Source organism: Ahaetulla prasina, chromosome 10 (genome assembly GCF_028640845.1).
Source record: "Ahaetulla prasina isolate Xishuangbanna chromosome 10, ASM2864084v1, whole genome shotgun sequence".
In the NCBI taxonomy this organism is placed as follows: Eukaryota; Metazoa; Chordata; class Lepidosauria; order Squamata; family Colubridae; genus Ahaetulla; species Ahaetulla prasina.
This window is the reverse complement of record NC_080548.1, coordinates 28955770-28972866: the sequence shown is the minus strand read 5'-3', so window position 1 is coordinate 28972866 and position 17097 is coordinate 28955770. Positions and strand designations below refer to the sequence as shown.

The window sequence follows — 17097 nt, the reverse complement described above, 5'->3', positions numbered from 1 at the left end:
ACTCAGTCAACTGAACATTCAAAACGGCATCACAAATACCATTGACTGGTGTTAATGGTTGATATGGGTTGTTGCCAGCGTCCTAGGTACCAACCAAGTACCTTCTATTGTCGTTGTTGTTGTTGTTATTATTATTTTAAAAAGTCCTTATTCCTTTCCATGCCAAGTTGGCATTTGAAACCCAGGAAAGGAAAAGATACCACTGAGTGGGGTTTTTTTTTGTTTTTTTGTTTTTAAATATACAACTCCTGGTCTATTCCTAAAAGACATAATGCCAAGGTGAGTTCTAGAAAATCCAAAACACAGGTAATCCTCGGCTTATGACCCAAATTGAGCCCTATATTCTTGTTGTTAAATGTCTTTCCTCCCCCTCCCTCCCCCCGTAAGGGAATCCCTACAGGTGTTAAGTTAGGAACACGGTCATTAAGTGAAACCTGGTTTCCCCATTGACTTTTGCTTGCCAGGAGGTCGCAAAAGGCTGATCATGTGATCACTAGGGACTCTGCAATGGTCATAAATAGCATGTCGGTTGCAAGTGTGAAAAAGTAACCCTAAGTCGCTTTCTCTGTGCCGTTGTAACTCCAAAACGGTCCCTAAACGAATGGTGATTAAATCGAGGACTACTGTAGCCAAGGATAGGATGAGAATATAAAATGCGCTAATGCAGGGTTCACGTCCTGTGCAATATGACAATTGTGTTTGTGTGTGGAGGGGCAGTAATCGACTTTACAGTAAAAAAACCAGAATATTTTGCATTGCTTCGCATCTTTGAGTGGCCATCGAATCTTTAAAGAAATGCAGTTTTGCTTCAGAGATATTCTTCCAGGCCTCTATGGATTGAAGAAGTATGGAAAATAAAGCTAGAATAAAACTCTGAACAGTTGGCATTCATGAATACTCTTTTATTTTTTCCAGATTTGGGTTAAAAGCTTTGGCTAGAGAAGGGGCTGTCTCTAGACTAGGGTATGCTTGGAAAAGGTCATTTCTTGTTGTTTTTTTAATCAAATAATTTTGTGACATTTTGCGAAGGGTACACATGAAAAAGCATAAACTAACAGGAGAAAAGATAAAAAGAGTAAAAAAACAAACAGACCCGGATGGAAGTACAAAAAGGTATAAAGAAAGAGAAAGGAAAACAAAAATAGAATGACTTCTGATGTCTTCTAATCATATAGGGAACATTTTCATTCAACTCTTCGTTTAAGAGTATAATGTCCATTTTCCCCTCCAAAAAGAAAAGGGGAAATTTAAAGGAAAGTTGTTTTTGTGTGTGTGTCCCTGTTTAAATTTCAACAATCATCACATCCATATGTCAAAATTGGATTTTTTCTCTCTATTTACTGCAAAATGTCCACAGGGGGCTTCCAATTATAAATGAAATTTCTTCGGTGGTTTTTTCTCTCCCAAGGGAGGGCCGTTAACTTAGCCATCATTGCCAAATCCATCATCGTTATTAATTATTCCTCTATTGAGTGAAAAGAGGAGAAATTTCCTGACTGAGAACAATTAATCAGTGGAACTCCTTGCCACCAGAAGTTGTGGGTGTTCCAACAATGGAGACTTTTTAAGAAGAGCCTGGACAGTCTGGAATGACATAGGGGTTTCCTGCTTGAACGGGGGGTTAGACTAGAAGATCTCCGAAGTCCCTTCCAACTCTTATTTCAGGTAGTTTGTTTAGTGACCATTAGAACAGTACTGACCAAAGTGGCTTATGACTGTTTTTTTCAGACTTAACAACCATTGCATATCCCTTATGGTTGCCTGATCAAAATTCAGATGTTTGACAACTGACTCGTATTTACGACAGTTGCCGTGCCTCTGGGCCATGCAGTCTCCTTTTGCGACCTGACAGCTAAAATCAATGGGGAAGCCAGATTCACTTAATGACCGTGTTGCTAACTTAACAGCTGCAGCAGATTCGCTTTAACAACTGGGGCAGGCAAGGAAGGTTGTAAAACTCACTTCACAACTGTCTGGCTTAGCGACAAGAAACAGTTTTGGGCTCGACTGTGGTCGTAATTCGAGGACTGCTTCTTCTGATGTCTGGAGATTAAAGGGCTGTGTAGTTTCTTCAGGCCTGGGATCAGAGTCAAAAACAGTCCCTCCCGCATAGTTGAAGTTTATCTTAGCGCCTGCTTGATATCTCTTAGCCTTTGCAGTAGCTGTTCATTTATTTATGTTTATTGCACCCCTTTCTAATCCAAGAACAAGCCGCCTATCGCAGTCTTTTATCCAGCCCATTTCCCAGGAACTGGGGCAGGCATTTTTCTATTTTTCTTTTTTTCCGTTTTAGAGCTGTGGTTTTTTTTTTGCTGTTTTATATTCTTGCCTGACTGCAAGCTGCTGACGGTGGTTGCAGGATGTTTATACAAATGTTTTTAACCAAGTAGTAGCTAGAACAAAACTTAGATGCTTTGAAGTGGATACCTCAGAAATACAGGCCGCCTTAGAGCCCAAAGTGGCCCTTGTAGGTTGACCAAAAGTGCTGCTCCTCTTATTTATTATAGTTTGTCCCACAGCTAGATATTCAGAGTGGGATTTGGCCTTTTTTCATCCATCCAGCAAGTCCTTTTCAAGGAGTTTGGATGGGCAGATGTGGCTGTTTGATGGTGTTTAAAGTCATGGTAGAAGGATGTCAGTTGTCAAGCTGCCTTTTGCAATTGACCGATGGTGATTTTTGTCAATGCCGATGGAAATTCAAGGGTTGGTCCAGTTGTTTTGGATTTACCCCCAAAGCGTCTCTTAATTATTTTTGGGATCGCCTTTTCTTTCTCTTGCTACAGTCGTTCTATTTTTTGTTACCGTGTTTCCCCGAAAATAAGACCCTGTCTTGTATTTGTTTGAACCCCCGAAATAAGCGCTTGGCCTTATTTTTGGGGAGGTCTTATTATTTTGGGGCGCATGGAGCAAGACGGGGCTCCTCTTGCCATCTTAGCTGATTTCCAGTTCTGTCTCCCAAACTCTAACCAGAGGAAATGGCGGGGACCGGCTATGCATGCATTTAAATATTTTCGGGGAGGGGGCTTATTTTTTGGGGGGGGTTATTTTAGCACATGCACTCAGATGCCCGATTGGGCTTATTATCAGGGGAGGTCTTGTTTTCGGGGGAACAGGGTATGATCACTTTTTTTTTTTATTGTGGCCACCCATCTCACAGTTCAAAGTGTGACTCTGAGCTGCAAGAGCATTATCTGCATTTCCCCGTCTGTTCACCCCACTGCCAGGACAAGTTCTCCTCCCGTTTTCTCAAACATCCCCCCCCCACCCGTCTGTCCTGGGACAAGCCTTTTGTGTGCCAAACATTTTTCTACCCAGGGAGGCCAAACAAGCCCCTTCAGCCGGTGAGGTCAGTAACAGGGTGCAAGCCAAGAGACGTGTGGTTTGGGGGGAAGGGGCAAGAAAGACCAAACTTCTTTCTTTCTCTCTCTCTCTCTCTCTCTCTCTCTCTCTCTCTCCCCCCCCACCTTCCTATCTCCTTCTGTTTTTCTGCTTTCTGCCATATCCTCTCCTCCTTAATGCCGTGAGGCCATGCCATGCCATATGTTTTCTACCAGCAGACCATAAGCCCCCCCACCTTCTCTCACCCAGCTCCCCATTTAATCTCCATCATGATTAGCACAGCTCTGCCCGATGACCATATTTGCAGAACGAAGAGTTTTGCTTCTTTTTAAGCGCAGCTTGCTTTGGATGGCTTAGCCCTCTACAACAATATTTCTGAACCTTAGCAAGGCCTGGACTTCAACTCCCAGAATGCCCTTGTTTTGCATAGGACCCAAGGCCCCACCTGTTGAGGGTAGATGCTGCTTCAAGAGATCTCGTTGCAAAAACCTCAGACTGTCTCTTGTTTAGTTTTTTTTTAAAAAATGTTTCTAGACACGAGTTTCCCAACCTTGGGAACTTTTAAGATGTGTGGACTTCAACTTCCAGAATTCCCCATTTTGTTTCCGACACCAACCTCCCCACCCTCCCCAGTTGAGCGTAGATGCAAAAATGCTGTTTCAAGTAAGAGATCCTGTTGCAAATCCAGAGGTCTGTTTCTTTTTAAAGTTTTGTTTTTTAAATGATGTAAATATGAGTTTCTCAAGTTTGACCATTTTTAAGCAGTGTGGACTGGCTGGGGAATTCTGGGAGTTGAAGTCCACACTGCTTAAAGTTGCCAACATTTAGAAATATTGCTGTAGAGAACAGTCAGTTTCCCTTACCCAAGAAAGCTAAATTTTGACAATTGAAGGGAGGTGTCAGAAAGAAGGGAGGGGAAGTTAGCAAGCTCGCCTTACTTGTCATAATTAGATGGTGCGATGACTCCCAACAGGAAATTACACTCTGTTTCATTTCTGCACCTGATTGGACTTGGGTTCAAAACAGTAGATAGTTCTTTCTGGCTCTTTTCATAAAAAAAAAATCAATCCTTTGCTACAAAGGTTCGTGCATCAGAGAAGCTGAAGAAACTGGAAAACGAGAGAGAGAGAGAGGTGATTTTTTAAAAATTGAATTTGCATGTTTGTAGCTGGCCACCGGAAATAGGTGCATGTACCTTAGCTGCTGTAACTTTTAATTGTATTGTTAAAAATGTTGGGACAATTGCCACTGTAACCTTATCTCTGTTATCGTAACAGCTGACATTCCTCCAGTCATTTTTTTACATGGAAGGCTATGTAGTATATTCGTTCGATGTTCCGTAAAAGAGGTTTTCACTGTTAGTCTGAAACTGTTCGGGTTCAGTTCAACACGCTTTTCAGCTGAACCCCCCCCCCAAAAAAGCGCCAAATCACCGGGAGAGAAATAGACAAAGAAAAGTGATTTTTTTTCTCTTTAACATGGTCAAATTTGCAGCCTTTCACTGTAGCCCTTCCACTTATCTCAAAGTCCCACCTCCTGCGTTTGTTTTTTGGGGAAAGTGAAAGCTAGGTGAGGGGGGGTGGGGAAAGAGCCTAGGGGAAAAAGAATGGAAGGAAGGGGGGCAGGGAAAGAAAAGAAAAAAAGCATAGGTTAAAAATAAATAACTATGGAAATGAGTTTGTAATTCGGGGGACGATAAGGACCACGAGAAGTAAGTTAGGGTTGCATTTCCTGTGGAGTTGGTTTCATTTTGCTACTGCGCCGTGAAGTGTTTTTCAACGGTTTCCAATTATTTTTTGCTTGTGCGTTCTCTGGGCTAGATAGATAGGGCACCTTTGTCGACAGGAAGCGTTTTTGGTGTCCACCCACCCTAGTTTTTAGCATACATTGAGACCCCACCTGGTGAGGAGGGGGGAATTCATGTTGGGGTGGGCTCCTTTCCTGACCGAGAGAATAAATTAATCAGGGGAACGGTTTGCCACCAGAAGTTATGGGTTGCTCCATCACTGGAGGTTTTTGAGAAGCGATTGGACAGCCATTTATTTGAAGTGGTAGAGGGTCTTCCTAGCTTGAGCAGGGGATTGGACTAGAACAGGAATCTCCAACCTTGGTCCCTTTAAGAATTGTGGACTTCAACTCCCAGAATTCCTCAGCCAGCAAAGCAAAGCTGGCTGAGGAATTCTGGGAGTTGAAGTCCACCAGGCTTAAAGTTGCCAAGGTTGGAGACCCCTGGATTAGAAGACCTCCCTTCTAATCCAGGGAGTTGAAGTCCACAAGTCTTAAAGGGACCAAGGTTGGAGACCCCTGGATTAGAAGACCTCCCTTCCAACTCTGCACTTCTTCTTACCTGTTTCTTGAGCCTCAAGAAGTCTTTTTAGGACTCCCTGAGAAGACCAGAGGAAGAGCTGTGTCTGTAATTCCCATAAAATTATGGACCACCATAAGGCGCGGCAAGAAGGGAAGGTTTGAGTAGGGACACGCCAAGCAGCTCAAAACACTGAGGGTTTCATTTAGATGGAAAATTGTTAGCCAAAGTCCTGGACAGTTTGGGTTTTGTGGCAGAAGAGGGAGCATCAATTTTTTTGGGGGGGTGGGGAAATGGGGCAGCTTTGTATTTTGCATGGGACCCTGAGACCCACGCCTTGAAGTCTCAACACAAAAAAGTTGCTTCAAGTAAGAGATCACCGCTCCAAATCCCCAGACGTATCTCCATTTTGGTTTTTTAATGATCCGGATCTGAGTTTTCTCTACTTTGGCAACTTTTAAGATGCTTGGACTTCAACTCCCAGAATTCTCCGGCTGGGGAATTCTGGGCGTTGAAGTCCAGGCATGTTTAAAATTGGTCAACTTGAGAAACGGCAGATCCAGATAGTTCAGTTAAGCTATTTGAAAGGTAATGTTAAGATGTCATTTAAAGTTGAGAAACTTTTTAGATCTACCATACATCGGTGATCCGTCTGCTGGTAGATCCTAGTACGCCTATTGCCGTTCCTTGAGCTACATATCTCTTCACTGCCCAAAGATGTAGAATGCTGGGTTAACTCTTTTAATTTTTTTTTTATCAGACATTGTGAAACTTGGTTATGTGCTGATAGCTCTTGAGAGCGTTTGTTGCTCTGCAGTTGTGTGTGTGTGTGTGTATGTACCCTTACATCACTTCCTGCTCCAGGAAGTTGATGCGATCCGAAAATACTGTGGGCTGATTCTTTTGTTTCAAAACCTGGATGAGCTAAAAGCTGGCCTGTTAAAAATCCCAAGCAATTCAGGTGTCCTGTTGTGACGATCCGCAAACTTGTCTGTTGTTCGGAATAATCTGAGGAAAAAAACCAGGCGGAGATTGATGGAGCATCACGCCGAACATCTGAAGACGTTGAATTTTTCTTGTTCTGTGTCTAGATCAAACCCTGGAGGTCTTCTAGTCCAGGGGTCTCCAACCTTGGGAATTTTAAGACTTGTGGACTTCAGCTCTCAGAATTCCTCAGCCAGTTTTGCTTTGCTGGCTGAGGAACTCTGGGAGTTGAAGTCCACAAGTCCAAATCTCTTTCCACTTAGACTGTATGACTGTAACTTTGTTGCTGGCAATCCTTATGATTTAGATTGATATATTGACCATCAATTGTATTGTAAATGTTGTACCTTGATGAAGGTCTCTTTTCTTTTATGTACACTGAGAGCATCTGCACCAAGACAAATTCCTTGTGCGTCCAATCATACTTGGCCAATAAAAAATTCTATTCTATTCTATTAAAGTTCCCAAGGTTGGAGACCCTATACCCATGATGGCGAGCCTATGGCACACCTATGGCAATCACAGCCCTCTCTGGGTACCCGAGTTGTCACCCAGCTCAGCTCTACCCTGCATGTGTGCGCGCTTTCCTGCCGGCCACCCTGATTTTCGGGTCTCTATCGCGCATGCGCAGGGGGGTTGCATGTGTATGCGCAGGAGGTGGGGGGAGCGCAGGGGGGTGCAGCACTCTCCCTGCAGCCCGTTTTGGGCCTAGCAGGCCTCCCTGCAGCCTCCTGGGACCAAAAACAGCCCGGGGGAGGTGTGTGTACGCCACCGCCCTGCAGCCTGTCTTTCGTCCCAGGAGGCTGCAGGGAGGATTGTTAGGCCCAAAACAGACCATGGGGTGGTCGCACACACAGGCACAGGGGATGGGGGTGCCGGTGTGTGTGTGTGTGTGTGTGTGTGTGTGTGTGTCGCACGCACATTGCATTATGGGTACTTTTGGCACGCGATGACAAAACGGTGAGCCATCACTGCCCTATCCCATTTCAGACCAATGGTTGTCCAATTTCTTCTTGACTTCACTTGCCTCCAGAAGTTGTGAATGCTCCAACACTGGAAGTTTTTAAGAAGAGATTGGATAACCATGTGTCTGAAATGATATAGGGTTTCCTGCCTGAGCAGGGGGTTGGAGTAGAACAGGGGTCTCCAAACCTTGGCAACTTTAAGCCTGGAGGACTTCAACTCCCAGAATTCCCCAGCCAGCTTTGCTGGCTGAGGAATTCTGGGAGTTGAAGTCCACCAAGCTTAAAGTTGCCAAGGTTGGAGACTCCTGGACTAGAAGACCTCCAAGGTCCCTTCCAACTCTGTTCTGTTCTATTCTATACTTTAAACTGCCATAATGAAGCCACCTTTTTGGCTTTATCATTATCCAAAAATAATTCATTATTGGTACATGTTTCTGGTAGTAGCCGACATACCAGCATATGGGTCAGTCTGTGCTTCTCTTCACTTTCACACATGTTATTATCCCTTAAGAACCTCCACCTGAGCATAATTTGGGCACTCTAACTCCCCACCTGTTGAGGGTCCTTCAAGTACAGGTAGTCCTCGACTTACAACAATTTGTTTAGTGTCCAAAGTTACAACGGCACTGACCAAAAGTGATGTATGACCATTTTTTCACAGTTATGGATCTTTGCAACCTCCTCAGGATCATGTGATCAAAATTCAGATGCTTGGCAACTGGTTCATATTTATGACGGTTGCAGTGTCCTGGGGTTACGTGATTCCCTTTTGCGGCCTTCTGACCAGCAAAGTCAACGGGGACGCCAGATTGACTTAACAACCATATTACTAATCAACCGCAGTGGTTCATTTAACAATAACAACCAAGTCAAAAAAATGTCATAAAATGGGGCAAAATTCACTTAAAGAAATGTCTCACTTAGCAGTGGTCATACGTCGAGGTCATACGTCGAGGACTACCTGTCGTATAAGAGAAGTCAGAGCCTTAGATGATGTTGGATATTGGAGGATAGAGTAGTTACAATACAGTTTCTAAAACTTAAGTCAACTTTTAAGACCTGGATTTCAATTCCCAGAATTCCCCAACTAGCATTCTGGCTGGGGAATTCTGGGAGTTGAAGTCCACACACTTCCTGCCAAAGTTGAGAAACACTGTATTAAAGGATTAGGAACTTGCGTGACTCACTTGTCCTCGGAAAGGAACTAGTGTGTGCTAATCTTACACCCACACCGGTTCCCTGATTCCCTCCAACCTGTTGTCTCCATGATCATTTTACAAGTTCGGGTTTGTTTGTTTTTAAAAGCACCCAACCTTTGCTTTTTCTCTCATCAGGCAGCTGATGCTGACCTGTTTTTATTTGCAAATTTCCATTTATTTGCCTCCTGTTTGCTCCAGCTCTCTAAGATTGGTGCTGGTTTGTGATAGGGTTGTGTCTTTTGCATGTTGTCTTTTGCAAGAGAGATATTTCCTGGTTAAAACAGAGGATGTTGGCTTACCGCAACCGCATTTCGTATTTTGGGGTACTTCGATGCACCGTTTATGGTCACGTTTGTTGTTTGTTTGTTTTTTGCCTCGCCTAGGTACGCTTTATAAGAACTTTATTTGCCCATTCAAATAGCATTACTGTCAATAATATTGGGCTAATTCCCATTGTAGCAAGGAAACAAAGAGATGGATTTAAAAAACAGCTGGCTCACTAATACGCTTTTGTGTTCTCCAGACTGATCCTCTCTAGGTGTATTAGCACAGCTCCTGTCATCCTCTGCTGGCTGGGAATTATAGGGGTTTTGCTTCTTTGTATCCCACTTTTATTATTATTTTTTTACAAATTACTCAGAGCGGCAAATATATCCAACACTCCTTACTCCTCCTATTTTCCACACAACAACAACCCCGTGAGGTGGCTTTCATGGCTAACGGGGGACTAGAACTCCCAGTTCGCCTGGTGAGTGTCCAAAAGTCACCTAGCTGGCTTTCATGCCTAAGGCGAGACTAGAATTCCCAGTCTCCTGGTAATTGTCCAAAACCATGTAACTTGCTTTCATGGCTAAAGGGGGGCTAGAATTCCCAACTACCTGGTGATTGTTCCAAAGTCACCTAGCTGGCTTTGATGGCTAAGGCAGGACTAGAATTCCAAGTCTCCTGGTAATTGTCCAAAATCATATAGCTTGCTTTCATGGCTAAGGCGGGACTAGAACTCCTAGTCTCCTGGTGATTGATCCAATGTCACCCAGCTGGCTTTCATGGCTAAGGCAGGACTAGAATTCCCAGTCTCCTGGTGATTGGCCCAAAGTCATCCAGACAGCTTTCACGACTAAGATGGGACTAGAATTCCCAGTCTCCTGGCGATTGACCCAAAGTCATCCAGCTGGCTAAAATGCCTAAGGTGGGACTAGAACTCCCAGTCTCCTGCTTTCCAGCCTGGAGCCTTAGCCACTAGACCAAAGTGATCGTTTCCAGCTCCTCTGAAAACCTGACAGGTTGTTCCCAAAGTTATATTTTCGGGTTGTAATTTGGCAGTTGTCATTTCTCTTCCACTAAGCAAATCTTATGTCTGTTTATTGGCAGAAATCCAGCAGTACTTCAGCTTTTTCTACTAAGTACATCGGAATGTACATAAGAGCAATATCTTGAATTTATGGGTGTGTGTCTATGGCAGGATGACTGTTAAAACAATAACAATAACAACTCGGAGTTCCTTTCAAGGAAAATATATCCTTAGGTGGAAGCTCTCTGCTTAAAACTTGAAATTCAGTTTCAAATTCAGCTTCCTCCTGCAAAGATAGGCCTGCCTGTTATAAAGCTGCTAGTCCTCAAGAATGTGTTCTGTCCTGAGTTTGCATTTCTCGTACTTTTGTGGCCTGTCGGGGAGCCTAGATGACAAAAGGAGACCCAACTTTTGATTTATTCTGTTTTAGGTGGCCTTCTGGGATTAATTTCTATGTCTACAGTGGCTAAATCATGAATCGCTTATGATGGGCCGGGTGTAAACATGTCCCGAAAGGAACTTCCGAATCTGGTTTCATTTAATTTGTGCAAATTTTATGGAGCCTCAAAACTTCTAGGTGCCAAAATTGCCTGCAAAAAAGCCCATAGTTTTTCCATTAGGCAGCTGCAAGCAGCCACTTAGTCCTTAATGCCAGCTTTTCACTATTCCTTTACAGAGGGACGCCGAGTCCCGAAAAAGGAATATAGATAGTCCCAGGGTGGGCTTCAAAATTTTTAGCAAGGGGTTCTCTGGCCAGTTTCTGGATGGGCGTGGCGTAGTCAGTCTCCTGCACCATGGCAGGGGGAGGGGGGGCTTTTTGCCCTCCCTGGACGCTGGAGGCTTTTCTTGAGCCTCCGGGAGGGCAAAAACGGCCTCCCCAGGCTCTGGAGGCCCTCCCAAATTTTCAGTAGGCCCGTTTTTCGCCCTCCCCGAGCCTCCACGCACACCCTACACTTACTTGCATCCAAAACGGGCCACGTGGGGACTCCTGGGAGGGGTGGGGTAGGTGGGGCGGGGCCAGCCAAGAGCATGGGATTTGGGGGTTCTCCGAACTGCACAGAATCTTAGCTAGAGGTTCTCCCGAACCCCCAGCAGCCCATCCGTGGATAGCCCTTGACTTACAATCATTTGTTTAGCAACTGTTCAAAAAAACACCACCACTGGAAAAAAAGTGACTTGCCACCATCGCAGCCTCACGTGATCAAAATTTGACCTCTTGGCAACCTTCATGTATTTACAAAAGCCTTCCATCCTTCCGAGGTCGGTAAAAGGAGGATCCAGATTGCTGGGGCAAAAGGCTGACACTCTAACCCGCTTAGAGAGGGCTGTAAAACACTATGGACTAGTACATAAATCTCAAGTGCTATTGGTACAGGTAGTCCTCGACTTACAAGAGGTTCATTTAGTGACCTTTGAAGTTACAACAAGGCACTCATGACCGTTTTTCAAACTTGCGACCCACTGCAGCGTCTCCGTGGTCATGTGATCAAAAATCCAGATGCTTGGCAGCTGGTTCCTCCATAGGAGCGTTGCTGTGTCCCAAGGTCATGCGATCCCTTTTTGCAGCCTTCTCATAAGCTAAGTCAATGGGGAAGCCAGCTTTGCTTAACAACCAGGTTACTAACTTATCAACTGCAGCGATTCACAGGGCCTCTGGTGGCTCAGACTGCTAAGACAGTCTGTTATTAACAGCAGCTGCTTGCAATTACTGCAGGTTCAAGTCCCACCAGGCCCAAGGTTGACTCAGCCTTCCATCCTTTATAAGGTAGGTAAAATGAGGACCCAGATTGTTGGGGGGGGCAATAAAAGTTGACTTTGTATATAATATACAAATGGATGAAGACTATTGCTTGACATAGTGTAAGCCGCCCTGAGTCTTCGGAGAAGGGCGGGATATAAATGCAAATTAAAAAAAAACAACTTAACAACCGTGGCAGGGAAGGTCGCAGAATGGGGCTAAACTCACGTAACAAGTGTCTCTCTTAACAACAGAAATGTTGGCCTCGATTGTCATAAGTCGAGGATTTGTTTAAGTGCTGTTAGTATTGCTATTGGACAGAATCCCACCCTAGAGCCCTCCAGGGTTTTTAAATTTTAAATTTTAAATTTTTTCAATTTCTAAATTTTTTCAATTTTAATAATTTTATTGGGTATTTTAATATGGTCAATTTGACGGTTTTAATTTCGGCCTTTATTGAATCAGTTTTTTAATTGTTATTTTAAGTTTGTATATTTAATTGTTTTATTGTAGGCTGTACACCGCCCTGAGTCCTTCGGGAGAAGGGCGGTATAAAAGTTTAAATAATAAATAAATAATAAATAAATAAGGGTGCTGTAACGGGGTGCTACTGTTTTTTGTTTTTTTTTAAGCGTTGGCCCATTTTTTTCCCCTCCCCAAAAGGAGCCCCTCCCTGCCTTAGTGCCAACCAGCCAGTCTCTTGGAAAGATGCCCTCTATGAGTCAGACCGCCTGTGGGGTGTGGACTCTCCCTACTGCCAGCCGCTTCTCTGAGGCCTCTTTGTAGGTAACAGAGGCGGTATTCATGCTATACTCACCTCCACCTAAGGCAGGAATTTCTGAGTAATGGGGGATTGGGGGGGCTGGCTTGAATACCTTCCTATGTATGAAATCTCCCCCCTGTTCTATATCTCTCTCTTTCTTTTTTTGGCCTATATCCCTGGAGATGGGTTGGAGTTGGAGACATTTGTCTTCTTCCCACACCCCAAACTAAACCACACTGGATGCATTCAGTCGATTCTGGGAGTTGAAGTCCAAACCTCTTAAAACTTGTCAAGGTTGGGGAAAGACTGGCTCTGTTTGCTGGAAGGTTGGACAGAGAAAACAAAAACAAATATCGATAACGATGGTTTTCAAATATCCCAGACCTTGGACGTTTTCATCACAGAAAAGCAGAAGCACCATAAACCACTGCAAATGTGAACGAACAAAGACCGACTTCAGGGGTGTATGCAAGAAGAGGCAATAAAGTCAAGATGGCGGCCACCATTCTGCGTTTAAAATCCCTACTAAAGTCCAAGCATGCCAGCTGGGGAATTTGGGTTGCTGGAGTCCAAGCATGCTGGCTCCGTTGAACTCCACACCTGCTGGCTGAAGGAATTCAGATGAATGGGGAATCCATTCATCTTAAAATTGCTAAGCTCTAAATTGTAGCCACAGCCCCAATTCGCTTCATTCCTATTTCAATCAATCAGACTAGAGCTGGAAGGGGGCTTGGAGGTCTTCTAGTCCAACCCCCTACCCAAGCAGGAGACCTAGACCATTCTGGACAAATGGCTGTCCAGTCTCTTCTTTAAAAAACCTCCAGTATAGAATAACAGAATAACAAAATAGAATTGGAAAGGACCTTGGAGATCTTCTAGTCCAGTGGTTCTCAACCTTTCTAGTGCTGCGACCCCTTTAATACAATTCCCCACAATGTGGCGACCCCAACCGTAAAATTATTTTCGTTTTGAATTTATCGCGCCTGAAGCCGTGTTGGCTAGCGATCTGAACTGCTTGCGATTGCCTTGAGGACGGAGGCATTAAAGCGGAGACTCCTCCCCTATTAAGTTTATCGCGCCTGGAGCCAGATTAGGCTAGCGATTGGGAGTGATTGCAGCCAGCTTGAGAGGGAGACATCAGAGCAAAGATTCCTCTCTTTTTTAATTCATCGCGCCTGAAGCCGAATTCGGCTAGCGATTTGAAGAGCCTGCAGCTGGCTTGTGGAGTCAACCGTTGGAGCGCGATTCTTCGACTCGCAAGTATACGTCCCATATTTCCGACGGTCTTAGGCGACCCCTGGCAAATCGTCATTCGACCCCCAACGGGGTCCCGACCCACAGGTTGAGAACCACTGTTCTAGTCCAACCTTCTGCTCAAGCAGGAGACCCTCTACAATTTGAGACAAATGGAACACTATATACTATATATACTTCTGGTGGGACCAGAAGTTGGCAAATGGGCCATTTTCAGCCTCCGGACAACCTCTGGGGGAGTGGGGAGCCCGTTTTGACCCTCCCCAGACTCCTAGAGAGGCTCTGGAGCCAGGTGAGAGAGAAAAACTGAGCTCGCGTGCCCACTGATACGGCTACGCATGCCACCTGTGCCATAGGTTCGCCATCATGGGTATATAGGAAGTCCACAAGTCTTAAAGTTGCCAGGTTTCGCAACATCTGATTTACAGTTCGGCCATCATGGATTGGTGCTAGAGGTTGTCCCTTTATCCACATCTGCCTGTCACAGGTCTTTTGAAAGGATTCAATAGTGGGACGAAAATGCCAAATCCAATCTAAACATCTGGCTGACTGCAACGAACCATAATGATGATGATGGTAATATTAATAATACATCAAAATATTATGACATCCTACATTCTTGGGAAGGACTTGATGCAAATGAAGGCCAATACTAGCTAACGGGCATTTGTGATGTCACGCGGTTGTGTATATTATAACTATAATACCATTTCTGTGCCACTAGGTGTATGCTGATCCAGGCTATTTGGACACCCTGACTCAGGTGCTGAGGACCCTCCCTCCCCCCCAAGGGGGCAGAATGGAGTTGGAGGAGGGTTACAATGGAGTAAGTAATTGCCTGGGGTGTGTTTGCAAATAGGATGGGTGTGGATGGGTGGGTGGATGGATGGATGGATGGATGGCAAGCAGGCAGGCAGATAGATGACAGATGACAGACAGTCATAGACACGGATGGATGGATGGATGGATGGATGGATGGATAGATAGATAGATAGATAAATAGATAGATGTGGATGAATGGATGGATGACAGAAAGGAAGGTAGGTAGGCAGGCAGGCAGACAGATGACAGACAGATAGACACAGATAGATAGATGGATGACAGGAAGGTAGGTAGATAGATTGATACTGGTAGATGGATAGATGGATGACAGACAGACAGATAGATGATAGGCAGGCAGATAGATAAATGACATGAGAGGCAAACAGACAGGCAGATAGATTGCAGGTAGGTAGTTTAGATAGATAGACAGACAGCCATGGCTTTTTAGTGGGCTGGGGGTCACTGCAGGTAGGTAGGTAGATTAGACAGATAGACAGACAGACAGATAGACATGGCCCAGTAGTGGGCCATGGCCTTGGGTGGGTGACCCCCGGCCTAAATGACCTTGGGGATTTCTGGTGTTTTTTCTCTCTCCAGAGTTCAGCCCTAGGAGCTCAAGGGGGCTTGGCTATGTCCATCATTGGTGCAGAAGATGAGGATTTTGAAAATGACATTGAACCTGTAAGTGGGAAAATTAGCAGAACAAATGCAAGAAGATTAAGAGGATAAAGTGGATCTCGTACACGGAAAGGCGGAGAGATTAGGTTGCGGAAAAGCGTGGAAGAAATGACATTATAATGCATACAGATAGTCCTCAACTTACGACAGGCGATAAGCAGGCTCTGTTACCATCGTAACTTGAGGACCAGCTATAGTTTACTGAATAATATGCCAGATATGGAAATGGAGGAGTCCATCCAGCCCCCATGATCAAGCTCAAGAGTTATTTGTGACTCCGAGAATTGTAGAATGCAGAGGTGGGCAGGGAACTTGAAGATTATTTAGTCCAGGCGTCTCCAACCTTGGCTACTTTAAGACTTGTGGACTTCAACTCTCAGAGTTCCTCAGCCAGCTTTGCTGGCTGTGGAACTCTGGGAGTTGAAGTCCCAAGTCTTAAAGTTGCCAAGGTTGGAGACCCCGATCTAGTCCAGCCTTCCGTATTTCCAGCCAAGATAGTTACCCAGACGGTACCCAGGAGGGAAAAATTTAGGAGTGAAAAAGGAAGGGCTTCTTCATGAAATGTAAATTTAAATTATGAAGCTGGGGTGATAGCACAATTTTAAGTGCTTAGATGGAACTTTAAAACGGATCCTGGTGATTTCATGAAATAGGTATGCCATTTTCTCAAAAGAAATAATCTCTGCCTTTTCCCAGATTTTTTTTGTTTAATTTCTAAATCAGGCCTCTTATCTTGAGATTTCCTGGGTGGTCTCCCTTATGGATACTAACCAGATTCATCCTTTTTAGTTTTTGAGGTCAGGCAAAGTCAGCTAGATGTTACTACCTGGTTGGGCAGAAACATAAATAGGCCATCTTCTCAGGGATCACTAGGGAAGGTAAAAAAAAACAAATATTACGCTCCTGTGTAGTTTTTCTCAACCACGGCAACTTGAAGATGTCTCAAACCAAGACATGGCTGGCTGGAGAATTCTGGGAAATGAAGCAGAGGTGGGTTTCAGCAGGTTCTGACCAGTTCTGGAGAACCGGTAGCGGAAATTTTGAGTAGTTCGGAGAACCGGTAGTAAAAATTCTGACTGGCCCCACACCCATCTATTCTCTGCCTCCAGAGTCCCAGCTGATTGGGAAGAAATGGGGATTTTGCAGTAACCTTCCCCTGAATTGGGGAGGGAATGGAGATTTTGCAGTATCCTTCCTCTGGAGTGTGGTGGGAAAGGTGATTTTACAATATCCTTCCTCTGCCACGCCCACCAAGCCATGCCACGCCCACCAAGCCACACCCATAGAACCGGTAGCAAAAAAATTTGAAACCCACGATTGAAATGAAGTCCACACCCCTTCTGGTGTTATCAAGGTTTTGAGGAACAGTTTATGCTGACTGGGGAATAATTCTGGAAGTCCGTGCATCTTCAAGCATCCAAGATGCCACGTGTATACTTGAGCATATCCTGAATGCATTGAGTTGAACATGTAGCATAAAGGGCCCTATTTGATCAGCTGCTGGCCTGAATCCATCCTGAAGTTAATGCTGGACGGGATGAAAACTGCAGAAGGATCTGAAGAGGAGATTAAAGAAACAGACAGCTGGCCTTATAGTGGCTGGATGAGGACATTCCATTCCCTAGGGTGTTGAAGATAGCCAAGGAAGCTATTTTTGGTACTGATAGAAAAGAATATTTGTAGCTCAGGGTTGAACTGTGTGGTGGTGGGGGCCTTGGTACTTTCTGCGGTTGGTGGTTTTCTTGTGGACGTTTCATTA

At 44.6% G+C, this 17097-nt stretch overlaps 1 protein-coding gene across 12 annotated transcripts in view; it reads left to right on the top strand.

Moving 5' to 3' along the window:
• The window catches only part of ARHGEF1 (Rho guanine nucleotide exchange factor 1), an 82395-nt gene that overhangs the window by 1756 nt on the left and 63542 nt on the right, over positions 1-17097 (top strand). For 9 of the 12 annotated variants that reach the window (XM_058195103.1, XM_058195097.1, XM_058195101.1 and 6 more), the window contains exons 2-3: positions 14563-14664; positions 15258-15341. In XM_058195103.1, the coding sequence (XP_058051086.1) occupies positions 14638-14664; positions 15258-15341 (111 nt within the window). In that variant the 5' untranslated portion in view covers positions 14563-14637. Of the gene's footprint in view, positions 1-4361; positions 4473-14562; positions 14665-15257; positions 15342-17097 lie in introns of those variants that run through there. The other 3 variants (XM_058195096.1, XM_058195106.1, XM_058195104.1) reach the window with 3 other exon arrangements.